Genomic DNA, 27113 nt, shown 5'->3' on the forward strand with positions numbered 1-27113 from the left:
ATCTGAATAGTACTTCCGGTCGTCACCGGAAGTTACAAGAAATGAGTAAAAAATTCGATAATACACTTCTCATTTATTGTTAAAATACATTCTCTGATATATTTGAATGGTTTTCGTATCGTCAGAAAACTCTTTACCAGGAAGTGAACAAACGGAAGACCTACTAATTACTAGTAATGCGTGTCTAGTTTCTAGTTATTATTCTTTTTCTTACCGATTTTGTGCACGCGATTTCTCGAAAACGGCTAGACAGATTTTCATGAAAGTTTCAGGAAAAATGCAACATAAATTGAACTAAATTCAGCTTTTTTCTTTTTTCGAAAATCACTTCCGGTGGAGAATTACGGCCTAATTTCAATTTTCAAAATGACATTTTGTCCAGGCGTTTTCTCCTAAACCGTTAAAGATTGAGTCTTGAAACTTTCAGGGATGATAGATGGTGACTTGTAGTTCTGTAATAGCGAGCGAAGCTCGCGTCGCGACGAGCTCGCTCCAATGATTACGCAATTGAGTCACGTGGTTTGCTCTTCATCAGCTGAAAAATGATGGGGACTACCCATAATGCCTCCGGAAAAATGTCGCCGTCACTGCGGTATACTTCATTGACAATCCCGTAATTAAAATAATTAGATTGTTTAGAAAGTACAATTAACGTTTTTAAATTCCAGACAAGCTTTCTCATAGCTTCAAACGTTTTGTGTTTGCTTGGTTTGAGAGAAGTAAAACACAAACTCCCCGTCGAGGCCTCATTACGTCACCTACGAATAGACCTCTCCTATGTGACGCACCACAATATACAGATTTGTATATTGTGAGTCCGCGATTATCACGCAGACAAATTACACTAAAGAAGTAGTTCGCAGTTAAAAGTTTGAAGATATTAATATTAAGAGCATTACTATAAAAGTATGGATTTTATTTTAAACATAAAATGATCAAAAGATCATTATAAAGTATGGAGACTGTTCAAATTATTGTGTAAAGTAATGGACTTGATGTTTACGTTCTTGTTTTGAAAGTTGTTTACGTTTGACGTTATGTTTTTTCGTCATTCTACAGTGACGTCACAGTATACGCAGTCTAAGAAATCGCTATCCCATAATGCCTAAGTGGAAGAGTTTGGTTTGTGAGCAAACGAACTCTGGTGGAAGTTTGAAGTAAAACATTGCAGCTAATATGACGTCACAATTTGTAACTGTTTACACCAAGCGCGTTATATTTCCCGCGTTAAATGAAGAGGCGGAGAAAAGTCGTGTGGCAAGATGTTAATGGGCTTCGCTCGTCTCAACGGTCACACCGTACAACATATTAAGGTTTATCATTGTGGTCCGTCACCGGAAGTGAACAAAAGAAACGTCAAATTTCAAATTTATGCTTCTGAAACAAAACTTGCATAGATTAATTCGATCTCTTTCGGAATTTCAGAAAATGTTAAACTTACCGGAAGTTTAACCTACAATTTCCGGTTTTTAGAGGGAAAACTTCAAGAAATGGGTCTTTCTTTGTTCTCGTATATCTCACTTATCTATCAACTTTATATTACGATGTTTACATAAGTTATTGACATTATCCATCTCTAGGAAACCCTTTCATACTATTTCAAAATTTTACTTCCGGTCGCGAGATAGGGCCTAATTTCCGTTTTTCAAATGACATTTTCTCCGGCCGTTTTCTCATAAAGGTTTAATGATTGAGTCTTGAAACTTTCAGGGATGATTGGTGGTGACTTGTAGCTTTGTAATAAGATTTACATGTATGTAGATGTGCGGAACGAATGTCATTTTCTCTGAAAATGCATGCATGTGCATTGGATGTTTTGTTTACAAATTTTGGAATTAGTCTAACTTTTAATTTTTTTATTTTTCAATGAAATCGTTTGATATCTATATCGTAAGTGAAACTTGAGACCCTTAACTGTTTGGCTTAGTCAAAATTACATTTTTTTAACGTGCATGCACGTGTGCTTTAATTTTATTGGATAATACAAAAACGTCTATAACTTTCACATAATTAAATGATATCTAATGATATTTACAGGATATGTAGACATTCGAAATATCGACAGATAAGTGTAATAAAAATTGCAAAGGCGCATGTGCACGCACATGCATTTTCTTTTAAAGGGTCAATTCTTTCAATGATCATAACTTTTTTGTTTTTTTTTGTCAAAATCTTTTGAAACTTAGGTAGTATATGTATCTTCAGTTTCTAAATAAATATCTTCAATCAAAATTACTTTCCGGAACGTGCATGCAGGTGTGCTAAATTCTGATTGGACGATTTTCAAATCGCCATAACTTTCTTATAAATGATGGAAACAATATGAAATTTATGCTGTAAGTATATATATCAAATATCTATTGAATGACATCAATATTGGTGCTCAGTCATACTCACGTGCGCGTGTATGCACGTGTATAGCTTTTATTTCATTTTTCGGGTACTAAAATGGCCATAACTATTGAATTAAAAACTCAAATGAATTCGAATTTACCCTGTAGATGTATGATATGAATGCCTATTAAATGGTGTTAGCAAATATTCCATTATCAATATCGCATGCGCGTGAATGCACGTGCATTGGAATTGCAATGAATATGTTTGAAATTTAGGTTGCAGATATGTTGTTGACCCCTCCATTTATTGATGGTGTCAAAATCACTTCCCTGTACGCACATGCACGTGTGCTTATTTCTGATTAGACGATTTTGAAATCCCCATAACTTTCTTATACGTCAAGCAATCGATATCAAATTCATATAGTAAGTATATCGTTCAAGTGCCTATTGAATAGCATCAACAAAATTGCTGTGTCGTACTCACGTGCACGTGTATGCACGTGCATTGATTTCGGTCTTTGTAGTTTTGAGTTGCTGTTCATTTCTCGTTTTTCATTGAACTGTTGAGAAACTTCTCTTGTAGTCATATATTTAGACTTGTAATGTATCAACGTGGTCAAATTACTCACCAGCACGTGCACACACGTGCGTGCACGTGTACAGAACTTTCAAATATCTATAAGTGATTTGTTTTAGCATGAAATGGACTGAACGTTACAAAATAGTTATATATTCAGACACTTCACAGATTGATATGATCAAAACCACTTGTACTGAAACAAATGACACCACTTTCTAAATGGGAAAATGTTTGGGGAACATCTGTAACGGTCCCCGTTACAATAAGTACTAGTTGTTTTAAAATATAATGAGTGATTTTTGCAAAGCTATCGACGAGGGTAAGGAAATCAGGGTGGTATTTTTTGACAAAAGTAAAGCTTTTGACAAAGTTTGGCACAATGGTTTGAAATATAAATTAGAGAGAGTAGGTATAACTGGATCATTGCTTAAATGGTTTAAGAATTACATGTATCTATCGAAGAGAAAACAATGTGTTGTAATAAATGGAGCCAAATCTGACGAGTCATATATAAAAGCAGGTGTACCCCAGGGAAGCATATTTGGACCTCTACTTTTTCTGATCTATATTAAAGATTTTTGTATTAAAATTGTATTATCAAACTTTTTGTGGATGACAGATCGTTGTATATTGTTGTTGAAATCACGGCCATCGCAGTCGCAATTATCAATAGTGATCTTGCCAAAATTAATGAGTGTTGGCAATAATAGTTAGTAAAATTTAATCCCTCAAAAACGGAATGCCTAACAATATCTCGAAAAACCAGAAAACCTTTTCATCCTTCATTTTTTTTATTGATAATGTTTATTTAAATGAAATAGATTCCCATAAACACATAGGAATAATTATTGCCAATGACTTAGCATGGAATATGCCGACATAATATAGGGCTACCTACCTGACTATTTGACAAGAAAAATTGAAAGCATGCAACTAGAAGCTGCAAGAATAGTAACAGGGGAAATAGAATGGCAGCCATACATTTATTGTACAAAGAAACGGGTTGGGAACCTCTTTCCATTCGAAGAGAAAACCACCGACTAATTAAACTTTTTAAGATTTTCCATCAATTAACACCCGAATATCTGCATAATACTATTTACTCAAACTCATCAATCACATAAAATTACTATACACATTAGAAGTATGAAATGTGCGTTTCAAAGATAAAGGCGTTATCAAACAATGAAAAAGAGCACAGAACCAATTGATTAATTGTACCTATGATAAATCCATTTTAGAAGATATACACAGACACATTTCCATGAGAATATCTGTAACACGGGTTACTAATTACATTTTACTATCATTACACGGGTTACTAATTACATTTTACTATCATTACCAATGTTTCGGTAAATAAATTTTCATTATCAAATCTAAAGGAAGATATTTATGCCGTTTTAAAATTAGACATGAAGTTAAAAACTTATTTGATTGCAGTGTGCTTCCTGCAACTGCTCGGGAATTATGACTACTGTTAGTTCGATTTGAACAACAACTTGTATTTATAACAAGGCTAACTGGAGTTTTGACAGAGATTTAAATGAATCGTGGCTTTCTAAACGTTTCCATTACTCTTGTTCTTTTCAAGGTGCAATACAAAAGACAAATCCAATCACCCTGTGTACATTGTTGTTCCAATTAAAAGATCACTCTTCAATTGAGTAAACAATTCTCTCTCTCTTGCTCTTTCTTTCTTTCTTCCTCTTCAATGCTAAATCTAAGTACAATCTAGGTACAATTAATCAATTGATTTTGTGCTTTTTATCAACCAAATCACTGTGTACACGTTTACGTAGTTTGTTCCTGAGTTCGATATTTATTGATTGTAGTATTTTTTCTATAGACAAAGTCTCGGTTGCTTCGATGTGTAAAACATCCAATTGAAATGATTGTTACATTTCAAAATGACAGACTGCAGTTGATTAACAAGGAATAATTTCTTCTGATCTTATTACAGTCGTAAAGTTTTGTATGTTTTTATTTCACCTCTTTTATACTGTAGTTAATTATAATTTTAAAATGTGCGTAGTACTTGAACTGTTTGTTGTGCATGAACTTCAAAACATTAATAACCCGATCTCAAATAACTTTTAGATTTGTTGAAAAGCGATCTATTCTATACATACAATGATTTAAAAATGCAGTCTTATACAATATGGACGTGGTAATCCATTTCCGTCTAATACCTTTAAACTGGATTACTCTCATGCTAATATTAGACGCATTTAACAAATCAGGAATATTTTCATGCCTGCTGTTAGAAATCGAAAAATCGGAAAAGATAATTTCGGTAGACATGGTTGGAGGTATTTAAGATCACAGGGTCATTACTTAACTATAAAGGAGTAAGAGAAAACAGGAATGTTCAATACGCGATTTAAATGTTTTAAGTGATAAGTAAACTTTGGGATACTTCAGACCTGGTGCCTATTGACAGAATGAATGACTCTCATGAAGGCAAACCTTGGCGGCGGTGATGGCGGGAGTTGTACTCGCAAAAAGTCAGGTCAGATATAATTTCTGTCTATTACTTTTTCTTTAATGCTAAGTTGTACAACAGACAAAAGATATTATTGTCTTCACGTTTGACAGCATTTTTGTATCAATGATCTGTGAACAGTCACATGAATTGCAAGAAGAAAGAATTACTTTTAAGTAAAATACTGGTAGTTCTGATAAAGAAGTTAAATAATTTCATGATACCAATTTCTTGATACCAAATATCTAACCATCCCTTTACATCCCGTGGTGATTTCTTAAAAATAATAATAACTCAAAAAAAGGTGAATATTAGATCTTGATGACTATGTAAAGATTTCTCATTCTCTTAGGTGTATGAAAATCTAATCATGATATCAATCAGTTGTGTAAAACAATTAGACGATGCTTGATTGATGATAAAGATGCACAACAATAATGTTACTTCATTTTTTCTCACAGTTTGTAATGTCTCGAGGTAAACAATCCTGTACATTTATTTAAGAGTAGCTTTCAAAATACCTAGAATTAAATATCTCAGTTTTCTCTACAAAGATATTTATGCACCGATGAATATGAAATACTTCGATTCGTAGAGGAATTTTCACAGCGCGTCTAATATATTAACCTGTCAGATCGAATGAAATACATTGTATTATCGATACACAGACATGTTATTTCCTTTTATCGCATCTGAAATACCGTGCTACCAGATTGACTTTATGATTTGTGGACGGGTTGATAAGGCGTCCTTCCCTTGTTTACTTGTCCCCTGACGACTCACTTTGATTCATTCGTCTGTTGCCTACCGAAAGTGATATTTTACGCATTTGTCGAATTAACTGTTAGGATTTTATTCCCGTTATTTCTATAGATAAGTTTTCCACACCGAATGATATACTTTTATTTGCACAGAAACACGGGAAATGTCTTTACAGATCATTTTAATCCGCCTATACAATTTACTTTAAATGAATACCATATACAAAGTAGAAGAGAGGTGATAGATTCGGAGGACACCAAGCAATACAAGCTCTAACTGACGGTATTTTTTCAACTATCAAATTATTCACCAAATAACACCTACCGGTTTAACTAATATAATGCCCAAGATCTGAAGAAAAATTCTGCAAAATAAACAAGGGAATATTGTTTGAGAGCACACCTACAATGAGCGTTTCGTATAAACCGCCATTGTGTCGTATACACGGACATGGGAACGATGATTGCCGAACATAATCGGGTTGCTGAGACCGAGGCCATATACAAAGACGGAAACTGACGCGAGTAACGACACGTGTCGTTTGATTTAACATATTACGTTGTTTCATGAATGACTAGAAATACTATGCAAGTGTAAAAAGGTAATAATTACGCAAATATGCCACTCAAATGAAATTTTGATTGTGATTTTTTTAAAAATAAAATTGACATGTTAAACTGTTTACAATTAATTTACCACGTGCTCAGTGCCTCTCTTTCGCTTTTTCCGAACTTGTGACCTCCAAGGTCAATGCACATCGGAGGTTACAAGCAGGAATTACTGACAGGATGACAATGATTCATGAATCTATATTTTCTGCTGATTTGATGGGTTTATTGCTTCAGATTCACTCTGATTCTATTAAGTTATATATATTCAATCACATATATGTTGACTATTTGTTCTTTTATTTTTTAATTTATTTTCCGTCAGTTACTGCTTGTATTGCTTTAACATCCATGATTCACTGATTAGGGAGACGATGTGTCGCTAATTTACACGAATTTTATGACTACCGTGAATGTGAATTTGTCACACTGCAGTGTCACATCTCTCAAGAGCTTGCAATCTGGAGAAGATAGATGTTTTGGTGCACAATGATTATGGAAAACATATAGATGTTTCAGAACTATTAGGGAGATTACGGAAACTGTACATATGCATTTTAGGTATCATTGTACATTAATGGTTTCACACAAAATCGCGCCTTATGATGTTTTCTGTAAAGTTAGCTGCATATATTATTCTTTCTTCACGACAAATAGATGCGGTTCCAGTGTAAATGAACCAACGCATAATTTTGCTTCTGTAAAGACTGGCAATCTATGCGCATTGCAATGATGCAAAAAGTGTAATGACCTCATTCACGTATACTGTACTTGTGGTATTCACTTTATAATTATTCTAAAAAATATTCATTGCATTTATATTTAGGAACACCCTTCTTGGATACATTAGTATAATGTAGTAAATTCCATTAATAAATGTGACGAAAATACCCCTTCCCCTGACTTGGCTAAAATAAAAAACTAATTCAATACAAGAAAACGAAATGTTCATCGCGCAATTCTACACGAGATTTGACAATTGCATTTGACCAACTAGGCTGAAGCTAGCATCCATTAACCAGCAGCCAATAAGGTCATAGAAGCTAGCAGCCAATACGGAAGTTCCGAGTTCCCCAAGAGTTATTTCCCTTTGTCGAACTCTTCCGTAAATTATGACGTAAATATGATGACAGTGGGCACATTTGCTATTTACTATCGTTGTATTATTTCTTAAAAGATGATATTCAGAGTTTCTGAGACCATCCTATCTCAGGGAAAAGGCAACTTTAGTGTGTTTATGAGTATTGGATAACAAAATGGCTCAAACAAATATTGTTAATTGCCATCATTCTTTAATAAAAGCGTCACTCATGTAGAAGAGGAAACGAATAATGATTCAATAGCCAATTTGATGATCTTATTCAAACAAATTATGCTTGATATGGCCAGAATATGCGTACCAGTGATTGATATAAACAAAAGTTACGCTTTTATTACATTTATCGTACGTAATCGTTATGTACAATACCAGTCTACGATATAATGTATACATTGTGTACCCACCATACGTCACAAAATGCGAAAGAGTTCGACAAAGGGAAATAACTTTTGGGTAACTCGGAACTTGCGTATTAGAAAGTTCATCAAAGTACTGAGAGTTTTCAGACGGAATACTAAAAAGTAATACAAAATAAATCAAATTGATAATTTTTTAAACAACTAATCAAAAAATTTTAATTACCGAGTTTCATACTTGAAAGCAATTGAGCTCACCTGAAAGTTTCTGACGTTTCATCACATAGGGGAATAATGAATATTAATAACAAATTAATCTTTGAAGAGTCCACAAAAGGCGTATGCAAGGCAAGGAAGTGGAGACCTAGGACTATCATTTTCTGCCCTCAGGTAGGGGCTGTAGGGGTACCACCTGGGGCCACCAAACGGTGGACCACTTTTCAGACCTCTCTAATAAATGTCTCTAGGGTGTTGGAATAAAACAAACTGATAAAAGATTATAGAACAATGAAGTCAAACATATAGAACCTTTAAAAGGGGTCACATAGACCTTTAAGGGCAATTACATTCACCTGAAAGTTCCTAATTTTACATCATGTAGGGTCATAATGAAGGCTAATAACAACTTAATTTTTAAAGAGTCCTGTTAAGAAAAATGTAAACGATAAAGAAGCAATAATTTTTTCCACTCTCGGAGAAATAAATGACAAAATTTTTTTGATTTATTGAATTACTTTTATTGGGAGAACTTACATTTTTTTCTAAAACCCATAGAATTTGCGTCATTTTATTAATTTTACCTTATTAAAAATGACTGAAAATGGTAAAAATGACTACATAGGAGACATATTTCAAGCTCTATAAAATCTGTGAAATCCAGGAGCTCACGGGGGCTTCGCCCCATGGATCCCCACCAGGGCTTCGCCCTGGACCCACTGGGAGTCTCAAGGCGTTGCCAAGACCCCTGCATATAAAAGTTGCTCCCCAAACCGCAATTCCTGGATCCTCCTTGCATCTTACAACATGCATACAAGGGGGCATATACTTCATTAAGCTACCTATTATGTTCCGGAACCCCAAAAGGATACATATTTTCAGTGAACAAATCACTAATGGCAAAGATTAAAAATTACGATTTTCACATAGCAGAAAAAAGGGGGTGTTGCACAGAAGCGGTAATATTCCAACACCAGTGACGTAGAACTTAACTTCATTCCTATTTAAACTCTTATTAGTATTGGCCATTTAAATACCTATGGGATTCCCCAGAACTAAGGGCAAGCCTAAAATATTTTATGTGTCCGTACATAGTCTAAACATTATTTCTGAAATCGTGAAAATTAAATTGTCTAAAAGCTCTTAAACTCGTATGCATTATTTTCTACAACCATCTGTACATAACTCTTACTACAAAACAAAATATGGGAAGATTAATACGCATTACTAAAATTCAACAAAATTCCAAGTGCATGCACCTAAAAACATTGATTACCATAGCAATTTTCTACTGGAATACATATTGTCTTATCCATTCAAACTGTTTAACAGTTATTTACCTTGTTTGACATTTTTCTTTCAAAGCTTTAAAACCTAAGAATTCTCGTTAGCAGCCTTGACTTTTAAAATACAGGTATCCCATTCACAAACTAAATAATGTCTAGGTTGGAATTTTATTTCAAACTCGTCACATTGTAAGTGTGTTTCAATTAAGAAAACATCTAGATGGAAAACGTAATATTGGAAATTAATCTTGTGTCCGTGAGGGATTCGAACCCGGTCGTTAAAAATGATGACTTCTTTACATTTTAAATTCTACGACCTTATCCACTGAACTAAGCAGTAGAACTTAAGTAGCAATGGAAAATTAAAGTACAGGTGAAATTGAAAATGATATCAGTGAAATCGTTTCGACTTTTTGAAATATACAAAAAAATGCCCTCGATTCAAAGCGACAGTTTTTTAGTGGAAAACTCGAAGAACATGTTCATGCTAAAATCATTCTGTTTCACGGAGGCAGTTTTTCTAAAATTTGGGGATACCCCTCTATTTTAACGCTAAAAATCATATAAATCGCTTATTGCTTGATTTAAACTCAAATTATTGCTAATTCTTATTAATACACGTCTTTTAAACTTATTTTCAAAAATATTTGAATCAAGACACAAGTTTCTATTTTATCGATATTTCACACAGACACTCGACGTTTTAAATATCTATAATAAAAAAATTCTTTCTGTAAACATAATATTCCCAAGGTATATCACGCCGCCATCTTGGTTTTCTGTTTTACCAGCTGCATCGCTTGAAAATTTCCGCGAAAGGTTCGATATAATGTGATAATTAGACCCCTACCGTTTAGAAGCAACTCTGTCAAGGTCTTACCTCTCGCATCGTTATGGTGAACTGGAAATAAAGTCCATTTATTGGCTATAATCAACCGTCAAATATCGTCTATTGCTTCTCAAATGTTAAAAATCGCTGAATATAGTGGACCGAAGTTGACATGCTTATGCAAACGAGACTTCCCTTGTTAATGTACCCTCTGACGCTTGTGCGGGGGAAAAGGGGGGGGGGGTGGTGGCACTGAATGCAGGGTAGTTGCAACCCTGCAAACAATAAAATTCAGGCACAGTTGTGTGGTTTCGGGACAGGCTGGCACGGGAAATTTATTAAATCTATCGCATCACCAAAACAATATTGGAATTGCTCATGACCCACCCATCCCCCTGTTTTGACTCCGACCCACATTTTGTCACCCATTGCTACAACACTGAAAATTTACAGATAGGCAGTACAGGACAATATCACTGGGAACGTTTAAGAGTACACCCACGTGTACGCGCGCGCGCGCGCGTGTGTTGATTCAATATGTGAACTTTTCTTATTACGTATGACATTTACTTTCAACTTTCAATACAACGAATGCATGAATAAGTGAAGTTATCATGTTTAACGTTGTAAAAAGTGAATAAAGTATACATGTATACTAATAGAATAGTGTTCAAGACACGGGCACTGGAAGTTAATGTAAATATATAGTATGTGCATGTATGAAAAAGGAAGGGTAGGACACTCTTTTTGAGGCAAATTCGAGTTTGGGTTATTGTGGGCGTTTTTCAAACGGCCTGACGCGATGAATCGTTCACATATACCTTACTTTCAATATATGTACGGTTTCTTTCCCTTCCAATGCCGTTCATTCGAAGAAAAAGATGTTTTTACACCTCCAGGTGCCTAAGAATTTCGCTAGAATGTCTTACTTCCGGTTTAATCGCACTGAATCGAAAGGTAAGTTCTGATAGGTCAATAATAAAATTGAAGTCTGAATTGACACACGTTATCTAATCCATAAATACATATGTAGAGAAAATAATTCTCAGGATTATTACTTCATGATGGTGTTAGAGACTAGTGGTTAAGTACATGAGCCATGTTTGTTTTTATAGTTCAAATATTCTTATCATTATTTCACAACCAATAAAAATATGACATAAACTTATAAATGTTTATCACATTGACCAATCAGATCTTACCTTTCGATTCAGTGCGATTAAACCGAAAGTAAGACATTGTAGCGAAATTCTTAGGCACTTGGAGGTGTAAAAACATCTTTTTCTTCGAATGAACGGCATTGGAACGGAAAGAAACCGTACATATATTGAAAGTAAGGTATATGTGAACGATTCATCGCGTCAGGCCGTTTGAAAAACGCCCAAAATAACCCAAACCCGAATTTGCCTCAAAAAGGGTGTCCTACCCTTCCTTTTTCATACATGCACATACTATATATTTACATTAACTTCCAGTGCCCGTGGTTCAAGATCCATTACCTCGCTCTCTAGAACATATTTACTGATAATTATAATATTTACTATTTTTAATTTTATCGACCAATGAAAAAAGGGCTATCCCGAAATTATGTCAACTTCGGTCCACTATTCAGCGATTTTTCGCATTTGAGAAGCAGTAGACAATATTTGACGGTTGATTATAGCCGATAAATGGACTTTATTTCCAGTTCACCATGACGATGCGAGAGGTAAGACCTTGACAGAGTTGCTTCTAAACGGTAGGGGTCTAATTATCACATTATATCGAACTTTTCGCTGAAATTTTCAAGCGATGCAGCTAATAAAACAGAAAACCAAGATGGCGGCATGATATATCTTGTGAATATTATGTTTACAGAAAGACAATTTTTTTATTATAGATATTTAAAACGTCGAGTGCCTGTAATATTTCACACAAGAAAATTAACCGAGATTCCAACCCTGAAAGTAAATATATTCTTGTTGCACATGTCACAATTCCTTGAGCACCAGGTTTTTGTTCGTTGATTGCCTCCCCATTTTCCCCTCCAGGTGAAAATAAAAATTCTGAAAAAGTATTGCACATCTAAAGGACACCACTAATCAATTCCCAAATGATGATTTGGGTACTGCATAAAATGTAAGAGGAGTTCTGGGAACCAGGTTTACCATTTTTGCCCCCAGGGTAAAATTGAAAATTCTGAAACCTTATTGCACATCTACAGGACACCACCTATCATTTTCCAAAAGATTAATTGGTTACTGTTTAAAATAAAAGAGGAGTTTGAGGAAAAAGAAAATGTGACAGACGGACAACAATACACCAAAGCTTTCTTTAGAAAGTGCAGGTATGAAATTGTAAAAATAGAATGATGAACAGACACAAAAATGTTAAAACAGAATTCTTCAAACAAAAATATAGAATAAAAAATAAAAAGTTGAAACAAAATTGAAAAAGCTAAAAAGTTAAAATATGAAATAACTGATATGCCTCCGTAGTATTGAATTCAAAATTACAAAGACGTAACATGTATTTGATTGTGTTATAAACCCCAACATATGAGCAGTACATATTTATGTCTACAAACAGTTCTAAAAGCTGAAATTCCAATAATTCAGTGGCAACAATAACATACATGGCGTCGACAATCGCTCAAACCTCTGAGTTACCCATTAATACTTGTATGCAATGCTTTCAAGTCAGTGTCTGTGATTAAAAGGGTGGTGAACTACTTCCCCTTCCCCATTCTTAAAACAGCATAAGATTTTCTGATGAAAGGAGTTGACTTTGATATCTGTTATATTTGATATATATGCCATGGCGAATTCACTTTGTAATATATTTCATCCTCTCTACGTAAATCCATGTAGAAGTGTCCCAACATTTCCTCCAATTTAACACAGTCAGTTCTTCAAGATTTGCACGTTCGCCGTCAAGTTATTTTTTTTTAAAAATAATGTTTTGTTGCTATTTTAAAAAATATTTTCTTCTCTTTGTCCAAGGGTCACTGTTTTGCTTCATATAACAACAATATTGGGTTCGTCTATGACAATTTATTATTGGAGGAATAGAAAGGGGGAAACTAGAAAATACGAACACACACTCGCAAAGATGCACACAAAAAATAGACATACAAAAACACAAAACAAAGACATTAATACATTACAACAGAATGCCAGTATAGTTACATATACAATGTATTTAACAAAATTAATGTAAATCTTACAAGGCATCCTGTATTATAAATGAAACATTTTACAGATACATTCCGTGAATCGATATGAACTTCCATAAGCTGCTACATGTAGCTTGTAAGCTTGTAACAAGCTTGTAATAATATTATCTTTGTTTGTAAGGCTCATTATTACAACTGTATTTTAAACGAACTTGGCATTAATTCCACTTTTGGTAATTTTATACTCCAACTGCCCTTTCAAAAGATGAAATTCTTCAAAACCATGCTTCAGTTTTGGACATTTTTAATATCCCAGTCGAATGAATATGAGTTACCGTACCTATACTGGATTCCTAAACTACATAAAAACCTTTACATGTACAAAGATACATTGCTGGATCCAGTAAGTGCTCTTACAAGCCTCTATCTTTCCTCCTCACGACAATATTAACAGTTGTGAAGGAGAAAATTCAAACTTACTGTGCGACTACATGTGCCAGAAGTGGTGTTTATGGAATCCGGATAGGGCCACGTAGTTCACTATCACACCATCGCACCATCGAGGTTTGGGTCGATGGTGCGATGGCGCGATAATGCGATGACGATGGCGCGATGGTGCGATGACGATGACGCGATGGTGCGATAGCGCGATGACGATGGTAAGATGGCGCGATAATGCGATAACGATGGTGCGATGGAGCGATACTACGATGACGCAATGGTACGATGGCGATGATGCGATAACGCGATACCGATGGCATAATGGTATCGCGGCGTCGCATCATCGCCATCGTACCATCGCGTCATCGCAGTATCGCTCCATCGCAGTATCGCACTATCGTTATCGCATTATCGCGCCATCTTACCATCGTCATCGCGCTATCGCACCATCGCGTCATCGTCATCGCACCATCGTCATCGCATTATCGCGCCATCGCACCATCGACCCAAACCTCGATGATGCGATGGTGCGATAGTGAACTACGTGGCCCTATCCGGATTCCATAGGTGTTAATCAAATGTGGATTCTAAAACATTCTAAGAAACTTTTAGGAAATTTGAAATGGCAAAACTTTTCCCAATTCAATAACATCAAAACCTTTTTTTTCAACACTTTACACGACCATTCCTAACGATGAAGTAAAGACTAGACTTTTTAGCATCATAGACAGTTGCTTCTTCAACAAAAATGGAAAACGGAAACATTCATAACTAGTGATCAGTCATCCAAAAAATTACTTTGTTAAAGACCACCCTGATTCCACGCACAAGTACTCTGAAGTTGAAATAAAACATATGCTAGAGCTCCTTATCTTCACCTTTCATGTATCTACTATAACCGTAAAGGGTCTTTTTGGCGGGTTTCTTTCTTTACATAGTGCAGGAGTTAGTAATGTATACATATAAATTGGTATCGAGTGAAATCCATTGGTCCGCAGCATTCCGGACTCAGGCCACTGGTCGTATATGTTGGTGAACTTTAGTACCAAGAGATTTGGTGCCGAGCGCTTCGAGGGACCAAATCGAGTGGCTAGAGAAAAGTTAAAGTTCATACGTAGTACTTAGAGTAGTTAAACTCTTCATGGTTTCTGTTAACTTATCATGATAACCCTACTGTATTTTTCATTATTTAAAGGTTATATGATACGATTTCTAACAGTGGTATTTTTTACTTTATAAACAAAGTTAAATGTCCAATCTGCGTTAGTCTCTTTGTCTAGTAAAATATGATATACAAACCAGGATTCAGCCATTTTTTTTCTACGACACGTCAAACCCAATCCGTAAAATATAATAAGATTCGGATTATATTGCAAGATCATAACATGAAAACTATTTTCCAATTTATTTCATTCAATTACAAAACTGAAGCAAACGATTCAAGTATGACATTTCGGAGTACATGTCTTCTGCCACATGGATTATAAGCAAATAGCGAATAAAAAAACATGAGTATATATACACAGATGCATAATTATCAAAAAGGTATAAACTTGCATCTGGATTAAATCTACCGAGTATTTTTCTCCTATTTTCAAAGGTGTTTTGTTTACCAATGCATAACATTTTATCAAGTTAAATGTCGTTAACGATTCTATAAAAGGCGCCATTAACTGGTACATCTAAATAAACAATAAATAAATTCAACAGGAAAAGAAAATCTTCACATGACTTGTCTCAGAAATGAGTTTTGAAACCTAATGATCCAGGACCAAGTGTCGATATCAATTGGAATATTTCACCTTTCAACAGATCGAGTCACAAATAAAATCAGGTATCTAATGCCGGTGAATGTTTAGTGGAAGTCGTTTTAAATTTCCAATCATGTGAATCTAGAGTCTTTAATACGGGGATCTATAGCAAGTGAAACTTGGCAATAAGATAATCACAAAAATTCATGATCTATGATCGCACGCACGCACGCACCCCCCCCCCCCACACACACATTCCTATGTCATCCTTCCGTGAAAGTGAATTTTTCGACATATCTCTATAAAAGTAACAAGCACAGGTGTTTATCATCTCTGAAAATTTCATTTCTCATAGATTTTCTCATTAGAAATTATATTTCATCACTTCTTGTGACGACTGCAATTGACAGACACACAAATTTCATAATTTAATCTCAAATAGTTTCTGAAAAATAGCAAGAAGAATAAAACACATAATTTTAAGTCGCCAACATCTATATGATATGAAAAACAAAGAAAAATAGATTTTAAAAAATCACCTTTTTCATCTCTTCCGGCGACGACCGGAAGTAATATTCAGATGTGTTCTCCCATGAATCATTGCAACGCTTTACTGTCTATAATCCCTGAAAGTTTCACGTCTCTGTCTAAAGGTGTTATCGACAAAAAGGGGTAGATAAAAAACAACAACAACAAGAACAGAAAGTGGTGTCTTACTACCGACCGGAAGTAAATTTTGAAAAACAAATTGACTAAGCTTTAGATATTGATAGTGTCATTAACATATACTACTCAAAAAAAGTTTAGAATCATTTAATTCGATTCATTCAATTTTAACAAATTGTGTAAATTAACAAAAAAATGTATAATGTTATAAATATCCTGTGGACGTATTTATACAGAGATATTTTTGTTCTAACGTAAACAGTTAAATGATCAACATTTCAAACATGCTAGGGGTCAAATTACAAAGTCACACATATCGAAATGTCACGTCAGTAGCGCGTATGTCCTCCATTAGCATTAATACAGGCAGTGCAATGCTTCCTCATGCTTCGAATGCAAGCCCCTTTGGTACATGTAGATTGGGGGATGTTATTCCATTCTTGGTTAAGGCGGTCCCGAAGCTGGTTGATGGTGTTTGGAGGGTTGGTACTAAACATTCGCCTTCCAAGTTCATCCCAGAGATACTCAATAGGGCTCAGATCGGGGGAATTTGCCGGTGGATTGATTGATTGATTCTTGCTTAACGTCTCATTCGAGAATTTTTCACTCATATGGAGACGTCACCAAGACCGGTGAAGGGCTTCAAATTTAGGCCTATGCTGGGCGCTTACGGCCATTGAGCAGTGAGGTTTCTTTAGCGTGCCACACCTACTGTGACACGGGTCATCCGTTTTTAAGGTCATCTCCGAGAACTCGTGACATTCACACCTGATGCCGAGCGTTTGGCGATGGAACTGTCACTACCTGTTTTAACGACTTAGGTGTGTCGCAGCCGGGATTCAAACCCCGGGCCTTCCACATGCGGGGCGAACGCTCTAACCTCTCGGCCACCGCGGCGGTTCATTCCATTCTCGTGATATTGTGCTGCTGGATAAAATCATTCACGTTTCGTCCCCGATGGGGTCTGGCATTATCATCTTGAAAGATGGCGTTCCCTCCCAGCCTTTGAAGAAAAGGAAGAACTATTGGTTGCAGAAGTTCATCAATGTAGCGTCGAAGTGTTAAATTTCCATCAATAGTATAAAGTTGAGTCCTTCTGTTAGTAGAAATACCGGCCAGCACCATCACGGAACCACCGCCGTATCGATCATATTCCCTCGCAGTAGCGTCAAAAAACGTTCTCCAGGACGGCGGTACACACGTACTCTGCCATCATTAAATCGAAGATTAGATCTGCTTTCATCAGTGAAGCACAAAGGAGTCCACTGAGCTTGATTCCATCTCAAGTGTCGCTTGCACCAATCAAGACGGAGACGTCGGTGACGTTGTGTCAAAGGTACCCTTAATGCTGGACGCCTAGAACGTAGGTTACCGGCGTGCAAACGGTTCCTTATTGTTTGGTCCGAGACACGTATTCCGGTTGCATTTCTCAATTCAGTCTGGGGAGTCCTGGCTGATATACTTCGTGTTCTTAAAGCAAGTGTACGGATGAACCTGTCTTGTCGTAGATTTGATTTCTTTGGATGTTCTGATCTAGGCCTGCCACTGACAGAATTGGTCTCCCTATATCTCGGCATTAACTTTGACACTGTGCTTTGAGCTACCCCAAACGTTCTAGTTATTTCATACGTTGATGAACATGCTAGCAGCATCCCTACAACTCGAGATCTTTCCGCGGGTGACAACGAAGGTCGTTTACCCATGCTGACATTGAGTAGCTATACGTGCGTGTTCGATTTCGATTCTTTTACTCTTCAAGGTATTGTTTAAGGTCGACTGAACACGATATAAGCCTGGATACAGGTTTCAATACCAAACCAAATTCAGGAGCTTGTTTAAGAAAAGTATATTTTTTCCCAGAATAATGAAATCTTTCTTAACACTTTCGTTACTTTTGAGTGACGTTTGCGATAAAATGACGTTGTCTAGATAACCTTAATAATGATATGTATGAAACTGAACGACATTCCTCGCTTTAATTAAACTTTAATATTTTGTGATATTTTATCATTGCAGCAGTGATTATTATACGGGTGATTCTAAACATTTCTTGAGTAGTACATATCAAAATCACATCAAACACTTGAAACATAAGCATTACTCTAGAGACATGGTGGCACAAAAGACGAAAATTATAAAGGTTTTTTTTTTCCATCAAGAAACCGGAAGTTGCCGTTTTGATTTCTGGTAAGTCTAACATTTTCTAAAACTGCAAAGAGACCTCGCTATAAGGTGCAAGTTTTGTTTTGAAGACATCAATGTGAAATTTGACGTTTCATTGTTCACTTTCGGTGACGACCAGAAGTGAAGACCAGTATTCTTAACCGCGTTCTGCTCACCTACCCGTCGAGATGCATTTTCCACATAATTTGGTGTGTAAATCTGCAACCGTTTATGAGTTAAGTTGTGGACAAAATCTCTTTTAAAAAAAACACCTAGAAAATCGACAGTGTTTGCCGACCAGAAGTGAATTTTGAAAAAAAAGAGATATTTGACGTTACTCTAGAGATAGATAATGGGAATAACATATGTGGAAATCATATCAAACATTCTATTGATCAGCGAGATATATGGGAACAAAGAAAAACCAACATTACGAACTCTTAATCTGAAAACCGAAAGTTGATGTTTTAACTTCCGGTAAGTCTAACATTTTCTGAAATTCCAAAGGAGACTTAGTTATACCATGGAAGTTTTTCAAAAACATAAATTTGATGAAATTTGACGTTTCTTTGTTCACTTCCGGTGACGACCGGAAGTTACGGCTGACATTCTTAACACCGTTCTGCACACTTATTACTCGAGGTCTATTAAGCACAAGAATTTGGTGTGTAAATTTGCTACCGTTTCTGAGAAATTTTACGGACAAAATTCTCTTTTTGAAACAGACAATCAGACTTATTTGCCAACAGGAAGTGAATGGGGGGGGGGGGACCTCAATTTCATTTCCTAAAACCCACTGAAAATTTCAAGAAAATCCATCTCTGAGAAATCGCTCGGACAAGAAAGGGAGAAAAAGAATGATAACAAATCATAAGCTGTACAATCAACATAAGGTCTTCCGTCTGGAACCTTAATCATAAACTGTACAATCACCATAACCTTAATAAATGAGAAAAAGAAACAACAGAACAACAATAAAGTCTTCCGTTGAGACAGAAGACCTAAATACCTGAATAAACAGAGGAAAATCAATATATTCCCAAACATAATAATAGAGGAAGTAAACCTTATAGTAACAATAAGGAATTCCGTTGGAAACGGAATACTCAATATGAGAGAGAGAGAGAGAGAGAGAGAGAGAGAGAGAGAGAGAGAGAGAGAGAGAGAGAGACTTACAATGTGAAGATTGGAAACGGAAGACCTTAATTACGATGTTTCAATACTCTAAGAAAGAAACAGTAATAATTAAATAAAATGAAACATAATAGGGCTTGAGAATTTTGATGAAATACATACAAAGTGTATAAATATGCATACATGTAGCATAAAACTATATGTCATTTAAATACAGATCATATGATTCGATGAATTACGGTAAAATTACTCCTGCAACATGTATTAAAATGTTTGCTACTGAGTGTACCGATATCGATATTCCTGGTTCTTCTTAATCTGATGTCTAACATTCGAGTGGTCAAATTCTCCCTCCTTTATCTGATATAAGTTATGGTGTGTGATAAAGTAAATAATGTTATGGCATGCTGGCATAAACGTCGTATACATGTACTTAGCCATATTTGAACTTGTTAGTTTGTATATTATTTATGATCCACTAATCGCACAATTACGGGTCTTTAAGAGCATCTGGAATGGCCACATTTTAAAACAGTGAAGTTTTCGGAAGTTCAATTAAATTTGATTTTGGTGAGAATACTCTCTCTAGCTTATGATGTGTGGATAAAACGTTTGCCACATTTGGGATCCATTCATGTAAAGTGAAAGTTCGTACATGTACCGGTATCCTATGGATTAGTGTTGAACCTGAAGAGATGCAGCGGGGACAAAAGATTAAAACAGAACCAAAACTAAGGTGTAGTTTATGACCTTACTAAGAGGGATTAACAGATTTATTTCATGAAAGGTGAAGATAACGAACAGTGGTCAATCTCCTAACTTCCATAAGCAAAACAAAATAGAGAGTTGGGCAAACACGGACCCCTTGATATACCAGAGGTGGGATCAGGTGCCCAAGAAGAGTAAGCATCCCCTGTCAACCGGCCACACCCGCCGCGAGCCCTATATCCTGATCAGGTAAACAGAGTTATCCGCAGTCAAAATCACTGTGCCATGAAAGGCCTAAGAATCGGTATCGGTTTGAAACACGTCAGACAGCATTTGACCCAATGATATTGTATTGGCAAACTAGATTGTTATAACGAGGATATAATTTGCGAAATGTTGACTTTAAACGAGACTGTTGAAACCCCTGCACCATTAACTTCTTTGTCAGTGGCCTGCCTCTATTTAAAAACTGACCATACGCAGAACAAACTCTTGCATATCGAATCAGTTGAGAGATATGAACACCATATGCAGATGATAATGTTGCTACATAAACATGGGAGGTTGATGATGGAGAAGATGGAATTATTCCGTTAGTCATAAAGCTGAGTTGTTAGTTTGCCGTTAATATCTATTTCCATTAAAATATCTAAGCATGAAGCAGAAGTGGACGACTGTGTGATGTCTTTTATATCGAGTTCACAGGGATACCGTATATCGAATCGACATATGAATGAAAATTATTATTGTGAATAGATAATATGTCGTCGTTACATCTAAATAACGCAATGAAGGCCACAGAGAGATTTTTCCTTCTCACAAGGACGTTTTTGAATAAATTCTGCTTCTTAAGAATATAAGAACAGGTCAGCTAACAAAGGAGCACAATTCGTGCCCATGGGAATTCCAACATACTTTTGGAAGACCTGATCACCAAAGACTACGAAGATATTGTCAATGAGGAAGTACCGCATACTTTTAATCTCAACTTCAGAGTACTTGTGCGTGGAATCAGAGTGGTGTTTAACAAAGTAATCTTTGATCACTACATATGAAAATTTCCGTTTTCCATTTTTGTTGAAGAATTAACTGTCTATGATGTCAAAAATCTAGTCTTTGATTTAGCGTGAAGAATGGCCGTGTAAAGTGTTAAAAATTAATACGTTTTGATGTTGTTGATTTGAGAAAAGTTTTGCGATTTCAAGTTTACTAAAAGTTCTTTAGAATGTTTTAGAATCCATATTTGATTAACACCACTTCTGGTATATGTAGTGGTATAGTACGTTTGAAGTTTCTCTTTCATAGCTGTTGATATTTTCATATAATATTTGAAATATTAATATAAAATTAATATAAAAGGCTAATAGAGGATTTATGTTTGAATCATTTTTAATCTAAATAATAAGATACACTGACAACTCAACTGTATGATAAACGGGATGACTTCAGCTTCTCCATCGTCAACTTCCCATATTTATGTAGCAATATTCCATTATCACCTGCATATGGTGGTTATATATCTCAACTGATTCGATATGCAAGAGCTTGTTCTGCGTATAGTCAGTTTTTAAATCGAGGTAAGCTACTGACAAACAAGTTGATGGTACAGGGGTTTCAACAGTCTCGATTGAAGTCAGCATTTCGCAAATTCTATGGTCGTTATAAAGATCTAGTTTGTCAATAACAGTGTACCAAGAACGCCTTAACAATCGGTATGAAACACGTCATACAGCATTTGACCCAATGATAGGTTGTCTATGGATAACTCCGTTTACCTGATCAGGAGATAGGGCTCACGGCGGGTGTGACCGGTCGACAGGGGATGCTTACTCCTCCTAGGCACCCGATCCTACCTCTGGTGTGTCCAGGGGTCCGTGTTTGCCCAACTATCTATTTTGTATTGCTTGTAGGAGCTATGAGATTGATCACTGTTTGTTATCTTCACCTTTCATACAAGTACATGTATTCACATTAGAAATAAACTGCCAGAAGTCCTCGTCTATTTAGGATTGGAGTACTGCGATTACGAAGTCTTTAAAATGATAAATCAGTGTAAGTACACACATGCACTGTATTATGTGTAAATAGATGTGCGTTAAAGACGTTTTGCCACGAGATAGGGAGGGGCATACAATCCCTGTGTCCGTTCCATTTTCCTTCCGTTTTCCGTTCCGCGTTTTAGCAACACCCATTCCAAAGTAACTGTATATTATACAGTATTATACCATTGCATATATTGTTACATGTATGATCAATTTGATCCAAGCGGCTTTTCACTGAATTACAAATCTCGTATACATTTATTGTATTTTATTTTACAGGTTAAGGATGTTGGCATTTACTCAAGTTCTCAAAACGGCAATTAACGTATCCGAGAGGCTAATCATAGACCTTTTATTAATGTAATCGCTGAATGCCTCCATCAAGCCAGTATATAAAAAGTGATCGACAGAAGTTTGAATAAAATCGCCTTCCCGATTAATCTTTTAAAATGCGCCTAATCACTAACTGTTCAGTCAACAATTCGGTTGACGCTCCGTCAGCAAGGGCAGAAAAATGAGCGCAGCTGTGTTGCATTCTGATAATTCTAATTGGAGACCTACAGTTATTCAGATAGGACCATTTTCACACGACGGCAAGGAGTTTACAGTTTCAAGACCTTCAGTTTCTAATGTACATTCGAATTCAGCAAGGAAAGGAAAGCGAAATTATCCAATCTTAGCCGTAACTCGCTCAAATTCTTGCACGACCTTTGGCTCGGAAGGAGTTGCAATTGATGGGTCAAAGAATGTGCCATTTTCAGGACGACCACCCACAGAATTCATAAAATCATTTTATAGGGGGAAAAATATTACCCCCAGTGACAGTGTAAAATCGTCTGTTTCAGACTGTGTTGAGAAGAAATATTCCATTCTGGATTTAAATGAACAAAATTGTGATATCCATACAGAACCCCAGTTTGAATACGAAATGGAACAGTCTCAATTCTCTACTAGAGATAGAAAAAAAAATACTAAATCTGTTTTATCAGAAAGAAAATATTTTTATGGAGCAAATGGAATAATGCGAGGTTTAAAACCAACTCCAGGTGAGCTTGAGTTAGAGAAGCATAAAGTAAACTATGCACGAGAACAGGCTCAAAAACGTAAGAAATATAAGCTTAATGTGAATCAGCTTCCTCGAAGTACTACACCTATACATGACCATGATCCAGATAAGCTTAACATGAAGCAAGTAATTCAGTTTCTTCAGAAGAAAAACGGTACAAAAATGATGCCTCAGAAGCAATCTGGAGCTGGAAAAGTTTCCATTAATAGCGATAGCGATTCTCAGAGAATACGCACTATCGATATGCGTCCTGAGACAGAGATTATTGCAACAACTCAGCGCGTACCTCTAGAAACTGTCCGTCCTAGCACAGAACCACCAAGAGATGATACCAAATCTGACTCAGAATCCAGAATTGCTAGTAGAAACTCATGTTATAGTAAGGATTCTTTTGGATCAAGATCTGTTTTATCGACACAGAGTGTTCCAATAATGGAATCGAAAGGAAAACGGACTCATTGTAAAAGAGGTTTATCATCCTCCAAATCGTTTAAAGATCGTGTAGACCGAGGGAAACATTCACGTAAAAGTGCTAAGGAATTCAAACTTTACAGATTTTTAGCTCTTGCCCCAAATGGAATGGGACAGACTACAGTTCCAGACAATCAGGAAAGTGAAACAAGAACTATTTACAGCTCGGAACATGTTAAACACAAAGAGATACAAAAGAAGCGATCCACCGAGGATGCCCAGGCGCGTGTTACATACCGTGCTCCCATGATAAGAGAACAGATACCAGCCTCCAAATTCAGTGAAAATAGATTACAAGGCAATAAAATCAGTGCTCAGGACGGGACAGACAAGGTGGAACAAAGAAGAGTTTCTCGAACCTCTAGTTTGATGCATCGTAGAGCACTAATTCAATACAGAGATAAAGTTCGTTTGATTAGAGCAGAAAATTATGGAGAAGATGATGAAAGTAAGAACGCAATCAGATTACCAAGCGTCCATGACTTCGAGGATAGTGTTCGACATCAAGAATCCGAGGAAGATGAACCCAGTTCTGCTGATGATCGTTCTTACCAAGAAAGTGACATCAGAAGACTCGAAGTTTCATCTCTCTTATCCAGCAGATCTGATCAGACCTGTAATCGAAGCGTTAGTTATCATCCCTCACTGGTTATCCATGCGAATCACCTGGACAATAATAATAACAAAAACAAGAAGCTCTTCGTAAACGTTCCGAAACAAAGTGATACAGGGACGAAAGAAGTGATCAAGCTGACACTTCGTCAAGAAAGGGATGTTACTCGTGAACAGAGTTACATGCATGATATTGCAACGCCAAGAGAAAATAACGTATATACAATGATGTGCCAACATCTGAACCAAACCCTACCACAATACAGTGATGACGAGTTTTATGATAGGAGAATGTATCAAATATCTGCGGTATCCATCCATGAAGAAAATAACTACAATATGGTACCTGACGAGTCGACACTAACGGTGCATGAAACACTTGCAAACAGCTGTATAAAAGTCAGACAAAAATTGAAAGGATCTGTTCATAATGACTAATTATATAAGATAGTCTGCATTGGATCGTTTATTTGCACTGTATCTAAAATGTTTAGCAAGACTTATTAAAGAAGGTGAGGTATGTTGTATCTAAGCTTCATAAATAATTCTTGTAAGATAAGGTATCGTCTGCTTTGAGGAAAATAGTCGACACGTTGCTGTGAGAAGGGCCGATATTTAATACGGTGTTTCAATGTTTGGATTATCGACTAATCCGTTAAATGAGAACTTTATATATGTGCATCAAGATCTACCCACCAGCGATTTAATATAACCCCACAATTCACAAGAATGGAGGTCACTCAAGTTCACAGAGCACTTGAAATTTAATTATAGATACTTTGGTTCCTCTTGTTCATACACCAAATCATTTAAGACAACAAGCAATACCGCAAACTCTAAACCTTTTATTTTCTGCGTGATTGTTTTCATATCCATATCTTAAGAAGGAAGATTTCAAAACGCTTTTCCATACAGAGATTTTGGACTTTATTTGTAGTCTTTAAGAAATTAAAGAATACATATACCTTCAGGATAAAATGCACTAAAACAGGCAAAGAAAATGAAAATGTATCTTATTACTGAATATAAGAAACCATCTTCATTTCCAGATTTTACAAGTATATAAATCAACCGCATGTTGACAACACACTACTGTAACAGTATATGTAGGAAGATTTTTATTAAGATATTTTTGAAAGCAAATTGTCATTATCACACTGTTGTTGGACTAGTAAAATTACAGAATCATTACGCGTTGTAATTCATTAATGAGTTTTACAGCTGTATTAAAATCTATATGGTTAAGGAAACCTACAAATGTTGCCAAGGAAAACTCTATTTTTGCTGTACATGAAAAATATACAGGGAATATGGTGTAATAAATCATACATGTTCCTAACTGTTTTCTATGAAATAAATGCAGCAAAGTGACGAATATACGAGTTGAGTTGCAAGAATGAAAAATTAAGTCGGATTTTAAGTAAAATCTTCACATTAATCATATTTTCAAAAGTACCATCTGGAGCATTCATATGAAATATATTTATCATTGGGGTATTACTGCAAGTTCCATACAAATATATAATGAATCGTAATCTCGATCATTTTTGGGGTCTAATGGGTTGTGGTATACCTCTTTTAACCAACTTTGTGATTCAAATTGTCGTTTCATTATTCGTGAACATCAAATATCGCAATGGTTATTTTTATTGTTGAGCAACTAAGACCACGAAATTGAATGACCAATAGTTTTATTCATTAATGATTAGAAAGAATTAAGGAAGAAAAAGCTTTTCGAATTTAGTCAAGCACTATCTAGGAGATCACACCTCTTGTTTTGAAAATACTAGTTGCAGACAAGTTCTAGAAGATGAGCCTGTATGAGCCTTCCAAATATTTGATTACTGAAAAGGAAGCTGAACAAACTTTGATTAAAATTTTAAAGAGCCTAACTGTTTACAAGAAAGCAAAGGAATTTCGATTATGTTCGGACACTCATTATATTGAATCTTTTAACAATTTTCTTTTGCAATACCATGACAAAAGAATTGTCTTTGGAAAAAACACCTATCAGCTCAGAATAAATTAAGCACTCTTAGACTCGTATGAAAATGTGGATCGACCTTCAACCTCAGTAAAATATCTAGAAGATGCTGCTAACCCTAGACGTCAAACTGGAATTTCTATCAAAAAAGACACGACTTCAAAACAAAAATGTTTTCCTAACGGATTTCACAAATTTACAACAATCAGTAACATACATAAGAAACTTGTCTGCTTACTTATGCATGGAAAAGTGAAGATAATGAACAGTACAACCAATCTCATAAATCCCATAAAGAATACAAAATTAAGAGTAAGGCACACAGAGACCCCCCAGAACACATGAGAGATGAGATCAGGTG

At 35.8% G+C, this 27113-nt stretch overlaps 1 protein-coding gene across 1 annotated transcript; it reads left to right on the forward strand.

The window, feature by feature from the left end:
* The first annotated feature begins 5131 nt into the window (after nt 1-5131).
* LOC125674156 (uncharacterized) lies at nt 5132-25295 on the forward strand. The gene is made up of 2 exons (XM_048911245.2): nt 5132-5431; nt 22899-25295. Exon 2 carries the CDS (start codon nt 23134-23136, stop codon nt 25204-25206), a length of 2073 nt encoding a protein of 690 aa, XP_048767202.2. The 5' UTR covers nt 5132-5431; nt 22899-23133; the 3' UTR covers nt 25207-25295.
* The last annotated feature ends 1818 nt before the right edge of the window (nt 25296-27113 follow it).

This window comes from Ostrea edulis, chromosome 3 (genome assembly GCF_947568905.1).
Source record: "Ostrea edulis chromosome 3, xbOstEdul1.1, whole genome shotgun sequence".
NCBI classification, from domain to species: Eukaryota; Metazoa; Mollusca; class Bivalvia; order Ostreida; family Ostreidae; genus Ostrea; species Ostrea edulis.